This window comes from Simochromis diagramma, unplaced genomic scaffold (assembly GCF_900408965.1).
Source record: "Simochromis diagramma unplaced genomic scaffold, fSimDia1.1 OVJJ01000822.1, whole genome shotgun sequence".
Classification (NCBI taxonomy): domain Eukaryota; kingdom Metazoa; phylum Chordata; class Actinopteri; order Cichliformes; family Cichlidae; genus Simochromis; species Simochromis diagramma.
The window spans coordinates 1,861,084-1,874,436 of NW_024387520.1; the positions used below are offsets into that span (position 1 = coordinate 1,861,084).

Below are 13,353 nucleotides of genomic sequence, written 5' to 3' on the forward strand. Positions count from 1 at the left end.
ACTGCCTTTATAAGTTAAAAGTGTCGGTATCAGTATTGGTATTGGCAATACTGGCCCTCTATTTATTTGGTATCATCAATACCTAAATTTACAGTATCGCACACCACTGGTCTTCGCTCGTTTTTTCACCTTTTTCCGACACCCTTGCATTTAAATCCAACTTCGGTCTCCTTGTGTACCTGGCCTATACGACTGAACATCAGTTCCTTGTTTCGCATAATGGTATGATGACAGTCTGTCTTTGCATGGTGTGCCTATCAATATAAAGTCTCACCCCTGCCTGCTCCTGCATACTGACGGGCTATTGATAATTGACATATGAAATTCTCTGGCAGGCCGGATGTGGTCCGCTGGCTGTACGTGTGACACTCCTGCCTTAGATAATTATTTTCACTCACTACAAAGTCATAAATGTCTTTATCTGCAAGTTAGTGGAATCACTGGATAATTTCCTCCATCAACATACTTAAAATCTAAAATTTGACTAATGCACTATGACATAATCAAATTATCACAGTCTGAAATGATACATAGGATAGTTAAAAACAAACAAACAAACAAAAAAAGTCACAGGTTATGAGGGCAGAAAAAAACATTCATTTTGAAATGTACTTTTAAAATGACTAAATTAACGTTTCCCCTGAACTATGCATTTGCTATGTGTCCTTTATCAATGTAAAACAATCAAATAACATGTAATGGGTCAGGATCTTTCACTGTTCTTGAAAAAAACTGACACATTTCATGGCAGCCTAGACATGCAGGGAGGAGTGAAGCAGGGAGAACAAGTTTACATACAGTCATGTGAAAAAGAGTGTCTAAGCCTTCTATGATTTCCCGTGGAAAACTAAGGACACCTTGACTGCTTCCATAGTAACTAAAAGGGTGAGCGGCAGCCAGGTGCTGTTAATCAAATGCATTTGATTAACTGACAAACAGAAAGACTCCACTGGCCTCAGTATGTTCAGTGTTACAATTAAAGAAAGACAGAAAGAGTATAAGTTGTTTGGAAAGTTTGCCAGGGGAAAGCCTATTCTGTCTAAAAAGAACATGACAGCACAAGTTGCATCGGAACAAATGACAAATCTTCTTGAGAGATGAGTCCAAGGTGGAGCTATTTGTTCATAATGCGCAGCACTATATTTGGCAAAGCCCAAACGCAGCATATCAGCACAAACACAACTGTCACCACAGTGGTGGAAGGGTGATAATTTAAGCTTGTTTTGCAGTCACAGGACCTAGGCACCTTGCAGTCCCTGAGTCCACAATGAACTCTAAAACTTTGATCAGATTGTGTCACGTGCCAGGACAATGATTCCAAGCACAACAGCAAATCTACAACAGAATAGCTGAAAAAGGAAAGAATCAATGTGTTTAGTGGCCGAGTCAAAGTCCAGACCTAAACCTGATTGAAATACTGCAGGTGGACTTCAAGAGAGCTGTTGATAACAAATGTTAACAAACCTAAATGAACCAAAGCAAAGTTGTAAAAAAAAAAAGACTGATAAAGTCAAGTTACTGCTACTAGAGGTGCTTTAGGTAGGACTGCATAGAGTGCTATGAAAATGCTCTTTTGTGACTGTGCATGCTACATTGCTACAAGAATGTGCATAAATAAAATGTAGGACAGTGACAGAGTGCTCTTCATAAAAACCCCCAAAAACAAATAAAAAATTGAGGTCCACGTTAAAAATGTAATTAAGTTTTCTACTATTTAATCTAAATCACTTGAATGCTACATTTATTGTTGTTAAAGCTGCTTATACATTACAGTGAGCCATACTTTTATAGTCACAAACTAAACTGTATGTTAATAATGGTTGGGCATCATAATAACACCTCGACCCAATTTTGTAAAACCTCTTTTTAAACTCTCAGTCATGCTGACAAAAAACATTCTAGTTGCCTTCTGTGTAGCAAATGTAGATGTAGAAGAATTTTTTAGCTGCATAGGCAAAGAATACCCTCACTAACTTCTCATGTGTAAAATATGACAGAAAACACTTCAGAAAAGAGCTTCATGGTTAATCCTAGTGGGCCTTTAGGAGGTATAGAGTTAAATGGCAATATGTTTTGCCCATCCTCTACTTTGTGATTCAGTTTATTCAAAGTCATCTAAAGGCTCAAATGTTTGCTCTGAGCATGGTGAAGGACTATCAGAGAGTCCAGAGGCTTCATAGACTGTTTGCTGTGTGTTTTTATGGACCGGTGGCAAATGGCTTAAGGGTGGGGCTCGCTGGGCTTCTGTTTCCTGGCTGTAAAATGTGTCTAAAGGCAGATGCTCTTGCTTGTATTTGCGACTCAGCGAATGGCTGAAGACCTCAGGTGTGTGGTGAATGTATGCTTGGCTGAGAGCCAAGCTAAGGATCTCTGTCTTTTCCTTGTAGAAGCGCAGCTCAACGCCTCGACGCCGGGCCAACACTAGCTCCCTCTGTGCCACCTGCAACTCAGCTCCGATGAGACCCGGTGATCTCTGCTCCCGTGCGAGCCAATCCAGAGCCATATTGCTGCGCACATACTCATCAAGTCCTCGCTGAGAGTAATATCTAATCACACTCTGAGATGGAGGAGAGAAAATAGGCCATCATCACTTCATAGATACGGAGATGCTGACACTTAATCAAGCAGGACCCATACCTGTCGAGAGCACTGTCTTTCCCTCAGAGCTTTCAGAGTCCCGTTCCAGTGCAACAACTGAAAAATTGTCATCATCTCCTACAGAAAGATGAGGTTGAGAAAGAAACACAGTCAGAAAGGAAAGTTTAATGCAGCTCCACGAGTAATGAGTTAAACCTAACAAACCAGATTAGCGTTGTAAGTTTGACAAAGACAAAAATATGAATATTTATTACATGTAAGTGGTTGGTTTGACAAAACTATCACAAATCCTCAAGCACAAGGTATGTTTCACCTCGATTTATAAAACACCAACTGGGTGAACAGCTGCCATGTGTTGGGAAACTAGTGACATTACTGTTAAACAGAGAGTCCATACATTAACTTAAACCAACATAATTAGACGCAGATGGAAAGTTGTTTCAGGTTGACATCCGTGTTGTACCTGCTGCTCTGTTTACAATTCTGCTGCACTATGAAACCATTTGACACCTCCTGCATTAACTGCAATTATAAATTATACATTCTAGTGACAGCTGCAAAGCTTATACTCAATGCTGCGTGCAGACCTGTGCACAAGTGTGACTACATTTCAGCCCATGTGCATGTGGATAGTGTGTGTATTACTTGGACACAATCCATCTCTATGAGTTGAGTTTTAGCAGGAATGATAATGACCCCATTTCCTTCTACTAATAACCCCTCTGTCTGCAGGCATGTGCTTATTTATACAAAAGGTAGAAATATTAGGTGTTTAATAACACATGTCTCTGCCAGGGTCTGAGAGATATGTAAGAGCAGAACAGAGGGGTAAACGATTCCAAGGAAGGGCAGAATTGCCACCCTGTGGGTGGCTTTTTTTTTTTTTTGATGTTTGCCTTATAATAAACTGTTGATACTTAAATTGTGGGTGTTATTATAAACACTCTATTTATAGTGCAAAGTGGCACTTTACATTGTAAGTGTAATGCTTGGGATCTTTCAGTCTATCTAGTCATGAAGCCATATTTATGTAAAGCAAAATAAATGAATGTTTCTTTGTTCTTTACCTGGAACTCCAGCATGCTCCTTCCAATGTAGGAGTGAAGCAGCAAACTGTAGGTTCCTATACTGGTACCCGAATCACATGCATCTTGTACAGAAACCTTTAAACGCATCACAAAGCCTGTTATTACTGAGACATACAAGTTGTAATAATGTGTGTTTGAACTAGCTTACACATACAGCACTGTCTCTGGCCGCCTGACGCAAACTATGAGCGATGAACTCAGGGTCAATGCGTCGACATGGCAACTCATTCACAAGTGAGTTCATCAGAGCCACACGAGCCGCGTCCCTCCGAGCTTCTGCTTGAGTTTCACACACCTGAGTATGAGCAGAAAACCAGCAAAGTGCGTCAAAAGGAGTGTGCGGGCCTCAGGCTGCATCCACATGTCCATAAATGGGCACCCAGTCTTGTATTTTTTTGATAATTTTGCACTTGACTGCAGCTAATCATGGGATCTGAACTCACATCACTATTGAGATTAGGAATTCACAGATACCCAATCATATGCTGCCTCTGAGCTGGGGGCTGCTGTCTGGATCACAATGAGCCCATTGAGAAGCATCATGAGATTTAAACTGAACAACATCTTTTTAAAACGACTTTTAAAGTCAGTGTGACAATGTGAAATTTGATTCTATAACACTTCTATAAAACCAAAAGAATAACATTTTGTATAAAAGCTTGCTATGGCTTTTATTTGCTGGTAATTTTGTTGAATTGTGCTGGTGCAAAGCAATTTTGTAATATTATTAAAAAGTGAAACAAGTGATAATGTAGCAAAAGTTAACACTGGTTATTACTATTACTTGCTCTAATTCTGTTATTTATGTACTCAACCTTTAGCATATAGTGGTATATTTCCTGTAGGGCTTTAAGGATAACAGCTGTTTATTCATATAAGCATATTAGATGAAAGTGTCGTTAGAGCACTGTTGATGTCAAACACACCTTATAGTTACCAAAACAGCTTCCTCCAGGAAGCGTGACATAGCAGACGTACGGAGGACCAGGAGAAGGTGCAGATTCGTACAACAGCAGGCTCTCTGTCTGGCCAGCTCCCTTCCCACCAAAACCATCCGAGTCACTGGAGGAACCATTCAGCTGCTTCTGCTCCCAGAAGTTATGAAGAATGGCCACCACGTTTACTGCACATACATGCATGTCAGCACGAAGATTGAAAATGTTTGTGAAAGGCCACTGTTAGGAATTCTTGTGTTTGTATCAAGATGTTATTCATCTATCTGGGGTTCCCTTATATCATTCTGCTAACTCTCCTGTGTCATCACACTTGCTGAGCAGAAATTTTGACTTAAAAATAGAAATCAGACATCTGTGTTTATCTGCATGCCCAGACAGCTTATATTTAAGTAGACTCTGGAACTGAAGGGAAGCACCTCACCACTTAACAATATCAGCATTTCCGAATACTTTTGTGCTCACTCTGACCCAGAAATGGGTTTAAATGTTCCCAGAGTCCTTTACTTCGTGGCAGGAAAGTCACTTTAGGGCCATTTATGACAACAGGGAGAACTTAACTCGCATTTATTTGAGCTTTAGAGGAAATGTTACAAAGTAAAACAATGAAACACTCCCCTGACTTTCTTTTAATGTGATGCATTATTGCCTTGCTAGTGGTAAAAACCACTGTTAAGCAGTAAGACTTGTAGCTGTGCTCTCATATCTTCTTTGCTGTTGAAACTAACCTGTAAGTTTGTCACAAAGTTTCTTGCCTACTCACAGTCTTTGGGGCCGGCGCCAGTCTCAGTTTGTGATAAGTACGACATGATGCTCTCCTCCACTTTCACGTCACTCATCTTCTCTCAGCATTTAGTTCCTGCTGCCTCAAACACGTTCAGACCATTCTCTTATTAAAATGATCCACCAAAACAGCACGTCTGACTCTGAGTAGCTAAGTAGAGTAATAACTGAGTAGCCACCACCGTCACCATGGCTCAAAATTAGAAGGAACCTCCACTCCCCTTTCTCCACCTCCCCAAATCCCCCTCCTCCTCGTCTGTTTGACCATCTCGCCAGGGCTTCTCTTTTGAAGCAGACCACCTTTGTCACCCTCTCTGCCAATTAGCTCAGAGGGCCCCTCGGTCCTCTTGTACATGCACACACACAGAGGTGCAGAGCTGGAATGCTGAGCCCCTCCTCTGGGGCTGTGCAGCTGCCTAATCCTTGAGCACAGTCGGACGGTTTAAACTCGACCTAGCAGCCAAGTTGAAACCACAATTTTTTATAATGAAAAAAACAGAAGAGGAAATTATGTGAAGAGGTCCAGCTTAAAAAGAAAAAAAAATGCCCGTTCTCAGGATTACAGCGAAAATTTTTACCCAGGCCTTTTTTGGATATGTGGGGGGTGGGATAATTTTGACTTCACACGCAAATTTGGGCCCACTGAGCTTCACTCACTCTGTTCACTATGAAAGGCCATTGTTCATGTGTGAATTCAGACGCTCTCTGAAAGCCTCCTACGCATAAATTAACTGAATTTGAAGAAAAACATGTTTCGTTTTCTTCCTTCGTACTGCCTCAATATGTAGCCCATCCATTTCCGTCACTCTTTCATGATTAATGCGTTGGTGTGTGCTCTCTGTGAATGTGCACCATTTGAATTTTAAATCCCTGTCCACGTTAGTCACTTTGTAAGCAGCACATCCAGACTGAGCATGAACCGTTGACTCTGTAACAGGAAGCTAATTAACATTGTTCAATCTGTTGTAGAGCTCATGTAGGTATCAGCACACACACAAAAAATGAAGCACTAACACAATGATAAATAACAAGTGTTTTGTGAAAACAAGTGCCTTTATTTAGTAAGAAAAACACTTCCATAGTTTAATCATACTGTTTTGCTATATTAAACAGTCCATATCTGTGTATGCAAGCAACAAAATTTTACTTAAGTTCAAAAAGAAAACCAAGAGATTTTATGAGAACAGCATCCAAAACAGTTTTCACTTTATGTGACCTCCACTTTGATTTCTCTGTCATGATTCAAATAAGCTGAGTTTTTGAATAAATACACAGTATTTATTAATTGTGTTTACAACTTCAGACAAAAAAAAATTCAAAAAGCCAAAAAAAAAAAAAGAGGGTGTAAACATGAATTTCATCAATGCTGTTCTCTTTATCCCCAGAATTCGCTGGTCTCCATGCTAGACTTGATGTTATTTTGGTTTTCCCTCCTGGATTTGGTTTCCAAGTTGGCCTCACCCTTCTGTAGACGTCTCCTCTGCGCCGCCTTCTGCTGTTTGGTGAGCTGCCTCCGCACCTTCTGACGGATTACCTCCTGCAGGACACACGATAACAACAACAGGTCATAACAGATGAATATACTCACCCCCTGTCTCTGAAAGCCAGACACAACACTGTGCTGGCATGTTGTTTCTGTGTTAATTCACCTTCTTACAAACTGAAGCTCTTTAGCAACACCTACGGGACATTTTAAGATTTTCCCCAAAACTGTATAATGTGTCTGCTGCAGTGTTGGCTGAAACTTCCAAATGATGAAGATATCAAATCTGTCACCATGTTTCTGGTTACTGGGTAGATTAGCAGAGTGTCCCTGTCAACCAGATATATCAACAGTGTAAATCTATGTTATACTTACTGGTGGTATGGTAGAGCAGCTCCCTGTGCTTCCCATCGTGGCCTCACTGTCTGTCCTTTTCCTCCTGTGCTCTACAATTTGTAGAAGACTATCTGCATCTCTGCAGGGAGATAAAAATTACATCATAGCAAAGCACATAAATGTACTGTAATGTACATACTTCATTAAACCAGCTTAATTTGACACAAATTAGCATAAATTTTGATTCATTGTCTCTATAATTCACTAACAATTCAGAAAAAAAATATTTCTGGCTTGTCTCAATAATAGTTTGCCAAACAATCCTATTAAAGCCTCAGATCCACGGGATAAGAAACTGCTTTGGTTACTAGGGAAAAACGTATATTCTCTGACAGGTTGCAGAGTGGTTGTTGCCTGTCGTTAGGCTGCTTTGCTGCACCAGAAAGAAACATTTTAACTGCTCTGATCGCTAGCAGGTTGCTGCAGTTGCCTGTAGTTTGCATGGAAGACACAGACTTGTCCTCAAACACTCACCATTTACTCTGAGCTGTACTGAAACTTGAAAAAGCATGAGACAAACCAAAAACGAATGCACAGCTTCAAGGTTTACGATGCAGATTACTGTTACCACCAACACGTTTCAAAAGGAAAATGTTCCATTAGTCTTACATAGTTTCACTACCGTAGTTGGCATCTTTTGTCTAAAGTACTTGTAAATGTAGCAGTGACCAAAGCAATAACAAGAAGGTTTCAGTGCAGTACTATACCTCTTTACAACCGATTTCACACTAGTGAGTGCCAGCAAACACTTGCCGACCGATTGCAGAAAACACCCTTTTCCCTAGCAAGTGGCAGCTGCCAGAGGATCACAGACAAGTCTCTAGCCCTGAGCCAATAGGGTTTAGCAACTTATTTTAGATTACCAGCAACCCCCACAACTACTTGTCAACCTGTCAGGTACAACAAAATTTACTAACCAGTGGTTGCCAGAAGGTCTGTGACTGGTCTTTGGACTGCTATGATTGGGGCTTTATTAGCCAGCTGCAGACTTATTTGAACATTACAAAACACAAATGATCACATAAAAGGACATACCACACAGATGAGCTAAGCAGTTCATCAGCAGTTGTCTTATATTTCCCATATGCCGTTTTCTTGCAGTACCATTTATCTAATAGTGGCACATAATCATCAAAGAATAATCTTAATTTCTGGTGTTTTATTGTGTTGGCTATCCACTGCTTTTACCTGAAAGGTTTAAACTCCTTGTTGGAGGCAGAAAGGTCTGCCAGCTCTGGGAACTCATCCTCTGCTTCCTCCAACTCTTCATCTAACTGCTTCTCTGTTTCTTCATCACCTGGAGGCGAAGATGCAGTCTCAGTCTCTTGATCCTCTTGAACCTTGTTCTTACTCTTTTCACCGTCCTGATCTTGTGTCTCTGCAGGTGTTTCGCTGATTCGTAATCCCTCCAGTTCCAGCATTGCATGTTTATATTCCTCCATGTCCACAGCCTCCTCTCTTTCCTCATCAGTTGCCTCTTTGGCATCCTCGTCGTCATTGTCACCGTCGTCGTCGTCCTCCTCCTCCTCCTCATCATCGTCCTCAGGTCCAGCTGGGTGTAGCAATGCACCATCTCGCTCCATGTCTTTCGTAAAGCCACTGGCTGAGACTTCAACATCTAGAGAATATGACCGCCTTTGGAAAGAAACAGGAGATCATGTTAGAACTGCTTTTCAGTTCAGAGTCTGGCCTCCACATTTACCATTTAAAATGTAATTCAGTTCCCTGTATTCATACATGTTTGTTATGTTTTGACTAGGGATGGGTACCGGTGTCATGATGGCACCGGTTCTGACATAAACGGTAGTAACCAGACCGAAAAGCAGCGCACATTTCGGTGCTTTATTTCGGTGCTTTAATTTTCCTGAGCTGTGATACACTTTAGATTCTAGCCAATAATTTTACGTTTCCGAGGATAGTAGGCGGGTCCAGGTACGTACGTTCTTATAGAGCAGAGCTACAGATTAAAAATGACCAAGGCAAAGCGGTCAAAAGTCTGGCTGTACTTCACAGCAAAATATGCAAACTCAGCAGCCTGCAACGAGTGCTTTAAGCTGATACTGTGATACTGTCAAAGGAGGTAACACCTCAAATCTGATGAAACACCTGGCGACGCCGAGTGGTTTTTTTAAAAGCTGAAAAATGCGCCGTATTTGATAGCTTGCTGCGAGACCTCACACCGAGCACATCTACTGCGGGTGTGGTGCCTGTTATCGGACCTGGAGTTAGAAACATCCCCCAAAAACACGAAGAGGAGAGTCCTGGCCCCTAGCCCTGCCAGTGTAGCAGAAATGATGACGGATGATGATGGCAGCAGCAGCCGTTCTTCTCTGCGTGAGTAGCTTAATGTTGTTCATGTGTAATTTATGTTGAGTAGGCTAACCACGTTATTACATTAATGCATGTAAGGTGAACTAGCAAACATCATCATAGCTACATGCGGCTGTCTTCTTGTTTGATGGCAGATACTCCCTTCACCCTGGCCAAAAAGGCTAAAATGACCAAAGAAAAAGAGGGAAACAGCTGAACATGAGAGGTTTTTGGATAAAGTTTGTGTTTTTTCCATTGTTTAAGCACTGCTTCCAGCCAAGAGTGATGCCCTAAATCCCCTATAGCTGCAGAAAAGGCTAACATTGTTATCTTTTTACAAAAAAAAAAAACAGCTGAACATGAGAGGTTTTTGGACCAATTTTGTGTTCTCCATTCTTTAAGCACCGGTTTGAGCACCATTTAAACACCGTTTCAAAAGTATCGGTTTGGCACCGGTATCGGATAAAACCTAAACGATACCCATCCCTAGTTTTGACTAAAATAAAGTACAAGCAGTTACCTGATGTCTTTGAAAGTTGGAAAGAGCTCGCTTTCATAATTGAATCGCTTTGCAAAGAAGTCGCGGATACATTTGACGTCTCGATCAAAGTACCTACAAAAAGGAGTCGTAAAAGTAGACAATTATAAGTTGTATGCTTTAATATTTTTAACTGCCAACTTTAAAACTCGAGCAAATAAACCCACCATTCAGCATTGGGGTGTGATGTAGACACCATCTGAGGGAAGTCAATCATTGTTATGTGGTCCTGGTCATCCAACATGAGGTTGAACTCGTTAAAATCACCATGAATCAGGCCATGATTGGCCAGTTTGACTATGAGGTCCATGAACTCACTGTACAAGGCTGATGGATCCTGTAATTCATGAACCTGACACCTAGTAGAGTGAGACAATGCACACAAATTATGGAAGAAACCCCCCCAGTAAGAACAGTACGTTATTTCTATTTTAATATACAAATAAAAAGAGGAAATCAATGGCTTGTTAACATACAGCGGATATCCATTGATGAGCTCCATCACTACAGCATGTCTGTTATAATCCACAGGTTTGGGAACTGGAAAGCCTCGATCGTACAATGCCTGGGATTAAAGAGGAGACAGACATTAAAATCCTCCAACAAAACAGTTTTTTCTATCACACTTGTAAGTGGTCCAGAACAGACTCTCACTCATTTGGTTCATTACCTTCATGTAGGCAAACTCCTTCATGGCAGAGAGGCGGGACAGATAGAGCCAGGACATGTTCTTCCGATGTTTGTGGTAATCTCTCTTGTTCTTCAGATTCCTGAAAGATGTACGCCCCAACCTGTGCAGCTTCAGAGCATACTGCTCTCCGCTTGGACTCGCCACAATATATATATCTACATGCAAGGTGAACAGAAAGAAAGAAATATTTATATAAACATGAGCACATAAAAGATTGACGGTAAAAGCCTGAAAACCTGAAAGAAAACACATTATGATTATAAATTTAAAAAACAAAACAAAACACTTACCCGACTCTTTGCCAACACCCATTTGGTTGCCAACAGAAATGATTATTTCTCTGGCACACAAAGTCTTTAAGGCCAAGTAGTCATATCCTCCATAATTCAACTTGTAACCCTGGACAGCTGAGATCAACACACGCCATCATGTTAGAAAGCTAATCACTTACATCATAACTTGTGAGACAAAGCTAGTGTTTTTGTAAGTTTTCTTACTCTTGGTGCGCTCATAGACCACGAGCTTGTGTTTCACAAGCTCTCTGAGGATCTTGTTGCAGCCACCGTGCTTGAGGCTTGCAATGGAAGACAGAAGACTTACTGGAACAATCTCATGGTTTTTCATCCCCATCTCAACCTGCGTGAAAAATTATCATCATTGTCATCAAAATTATCATCACCAGTGAGCTGACAGATTAAATTACAAGCTTATCTGCGTTGTAATGTATATTTCAGGAAAAACAGCCTTTGCTCATTCCTTCTATGTCCTTAAAATTCCCATGTTAAATTCTTCTTCCAGTTACTTCCTTCAGGGGTCACCACAACAGATCATATGCCTCCATCTCACCCTATTCCTAGCATCCTCCATTGACTCACCAATCTTTGCTTGTCCTCCTTCACTAGATCCATCTGTGGTCATCTTCTTTACCTCCTGGCTGGCCACTCCATATTCAACATCCATATTCAACATCCTTCGCTCAATATATCTATTAGCCATCTGCACATGTATCAAGTTTGCCTCACCACCTTGGTCTCCAAACTGCTCAGCCTGAGCTGTCCCTTTGATGTAATGATTAGATGTTTCTAATCCTGTCCTTCCTGGTCACTCCCAACAACAATATTAGTCTCTTCAGGTATGCCACCTCCAGCTCAGCTTCCTGTCTGTTTTTAGTGCCACTATCTCCAAATCATACATTATAGCAGGTCTTACTGTAAACCTCCCCTTTCCCTTAACCTGGAGAGCTGTTCCCACCATTTTGCTACCTCTTTTGCTACCTCTCCAGACTCTCTTCCACCTGCTCCCTACTTTCACTACAGAGTTCATAATATCATCTGTAGATATCATAGGTCACGATAATCCATAGATCAATGAAGGAGGGCATGCAGCAAAACCCAGGACCCTAATTTTGTGCCTAAAAGACTGAAAACAAACACTAACTTTAGAAGAAAGCTGCTTTAATGGTCTAACACATATCACAAGGAACATATTAGCCTCAATGGCAGACAAATCCCTATAGGGCAACTGAAGTGCTGCAGCAGCAATTTCACATTACAGATATGAGGTAGATAAAGCAAGGATTAATACATATGCAGGTCAAGCGACTCTTCAGAGCTACTGTGCACAGGACAAGTACGTATGCTTGGCAACCAATGTCGCCAGTGGTTTGTTTGTTACTAATGACAGATCCCAAACTCAGAATATTTCTACCACTGACACTCATATTTTGAAATTAATTGTTTTAAATATGCGTCTTGTGAATCCACCATTAGTCACGAAACCACAGGAGTACAGTGAAACGATGTTCCGTTTACCTGACATGAACAATGAATGCCTGTGTATGTGTGCTCGCCTTCATTACAACTACATTAACACCTCGCAGGCTGCTGTAACAGTGGCATGTGTAAAAGTTCATTAATGAGCAATAACCAGCTGACCAAGCGCTGGCTTAGCACAGGCTAACCAACTGGGACCGAATTAGCAGTTAGCTTTGTACTTACCGCAGTAAGGACTCGGAAGTCATCTCGGGATAAATATCTCAATATCACAACATTTAACTTTCCCATATTTTAGCCGACACACACACGGTTACACTGAGCTAGCTCTTCAAACTTTTTTTAACCTAAAGGTGCCACATTTCTTGTAAACACACGTGCAAGGCGGAAGTTCTAGGAACGGAAAAGACGTCACTTCTGGCTCTAGAAAAACTGACGCCGGATTGGATCAAAGCTGCTGCAAGTACCCTGACCTCCAATCACAGCAGAGCCCACTGTGTCCCGCCGGCAGATGGAAACGTGCCAGATTGGATCTGCTGGAGGGACACAGTTTTAACTCTTATTAGCCAACACAGGGGCGCATCTACTGCATCTACTGGAGGGGCATATGCTGGCATGTGCCACCCTAAAATAATCTCTTGTCCCCCCTAGTGTCACCCTAGTTTTCCATATTACAATGTTGTTTATTTATAATAAAACAAGGAATAAAAACAGGCATGGCCAGGGGGCAACAGAAATTAA

At 41.3% G+C, this 13,353-nt stretch overlaps 2 protein-coding genes across 2 annotated transcripts; both read right to left on the minus strand.

Annotated features, from left to right (window-relative positions):
* Positions 1-158: 158 nt before the first annotated feature.
* On the minus strand, positions 159-6,398 carry LOC120726239 (protein limb expression 1-like). The gene is made up of 6 exons (XM_040019657.1): positions 5,403-6,398; positions 4,613-4,809; positions 3,841-3,981; positions 3,666-3,761; positions 2,638-2,715; positions 159-2,557 (listed from the first exon to the last, which is right to left on the minus strand). The coding sequence occupies exons 1-6, from the start codon at positions 5,476-5,478 to the stop codon at positions 2,102-2,104; spliced, it is 1,044 nt and encodes a 347-aa protein (XP_039875591.1). The 5' UTR covers positions 5,479-6,398; the 3' UTR covers positions 159-2,101.
* A 58-nt stretch (positions 6,399-6,456) lies between these two features.
* On the minus strand, positions 6,457-13,034 carry riok2 (RIO kinase 2 (yeast)). The gene is made up of 10 exons (XM_040019654.1): positions 12,838-13,034; positions 11,338-11,476; positions 11,131-11,247; positions 10,820-10,995; positions 10,626-10,714; positions 10,317-10,508; positions 10,132-10,224; positions 8,490-8,936; positions 7,281-7,380; positions 6,457-6,959 (listed from the first exon to the last, which is right to left on the minus strand). Exons 1-10 carry the CDS (start codon positions 12,901-12,903, stop codon positions 6,798-6,800), a joined length of 1,581 nt encoding a protein of 526 aa, XP_039875588.1. The 5' UTR covers positions 12,904-13,034; the 3' UTR covers positions 6,457-6,797.
* Positions 13,035-13,353: the final 319 nt, after the last annotated feature.

What these genes read in the sequence shown, in the direction of transcription:
- LOC120726239 (XM_040019657.1), bottom strand. Translation starts at nt 5,478, where the DNA reads ATGAGTGACGTGAAAGTGGAGGAGAGCATCATGTCGTACTTATCACAA. An exon ending in TGGCGCCGGCCCCAAAGACT is followed by an intron (nt 4,810 to 5,402) that starts GTGAGTAGGCAA and finishes ATGTATGTGCAG; the next exon opens with TAAACGTGGTGGCCATTCTT. An exon ending in AGGCGGCCAGAGACAGTGCT is followed by an intron (nt 3,762 to 3,840) that starts GTATGTGTAAGC and finishes ATGCGTTTAAAG; the next exon opens with GTTTCTGTACAAGATGCATG.
- riok2 (XM_040019654.1), bottom strand. Translation starts at nt 12,903, where the DNA reads ATGGGAAAGTTAAATGTTGTGATATTGAGATATTTATCCCGAGATGAC. An exon ending in GGGTGTTGGCAAAGAGTCGG is followed by an intron (nt 10,996 to 11,130) that starts GTAAGTGTTTTG and finishes CCTTGCATGTAG; the next exon opens with ATATATATATTGTGGCGAGT. An exon ending in AAGGAGTTTAAACCTTTCAG is followed by an intron (nt 7,381 to 8,489) that starts GTAAAAGCAGTG and finishes ATCTCCCTGCAG; the next exon opens with AGATGCAGATAGTCTTCTAC.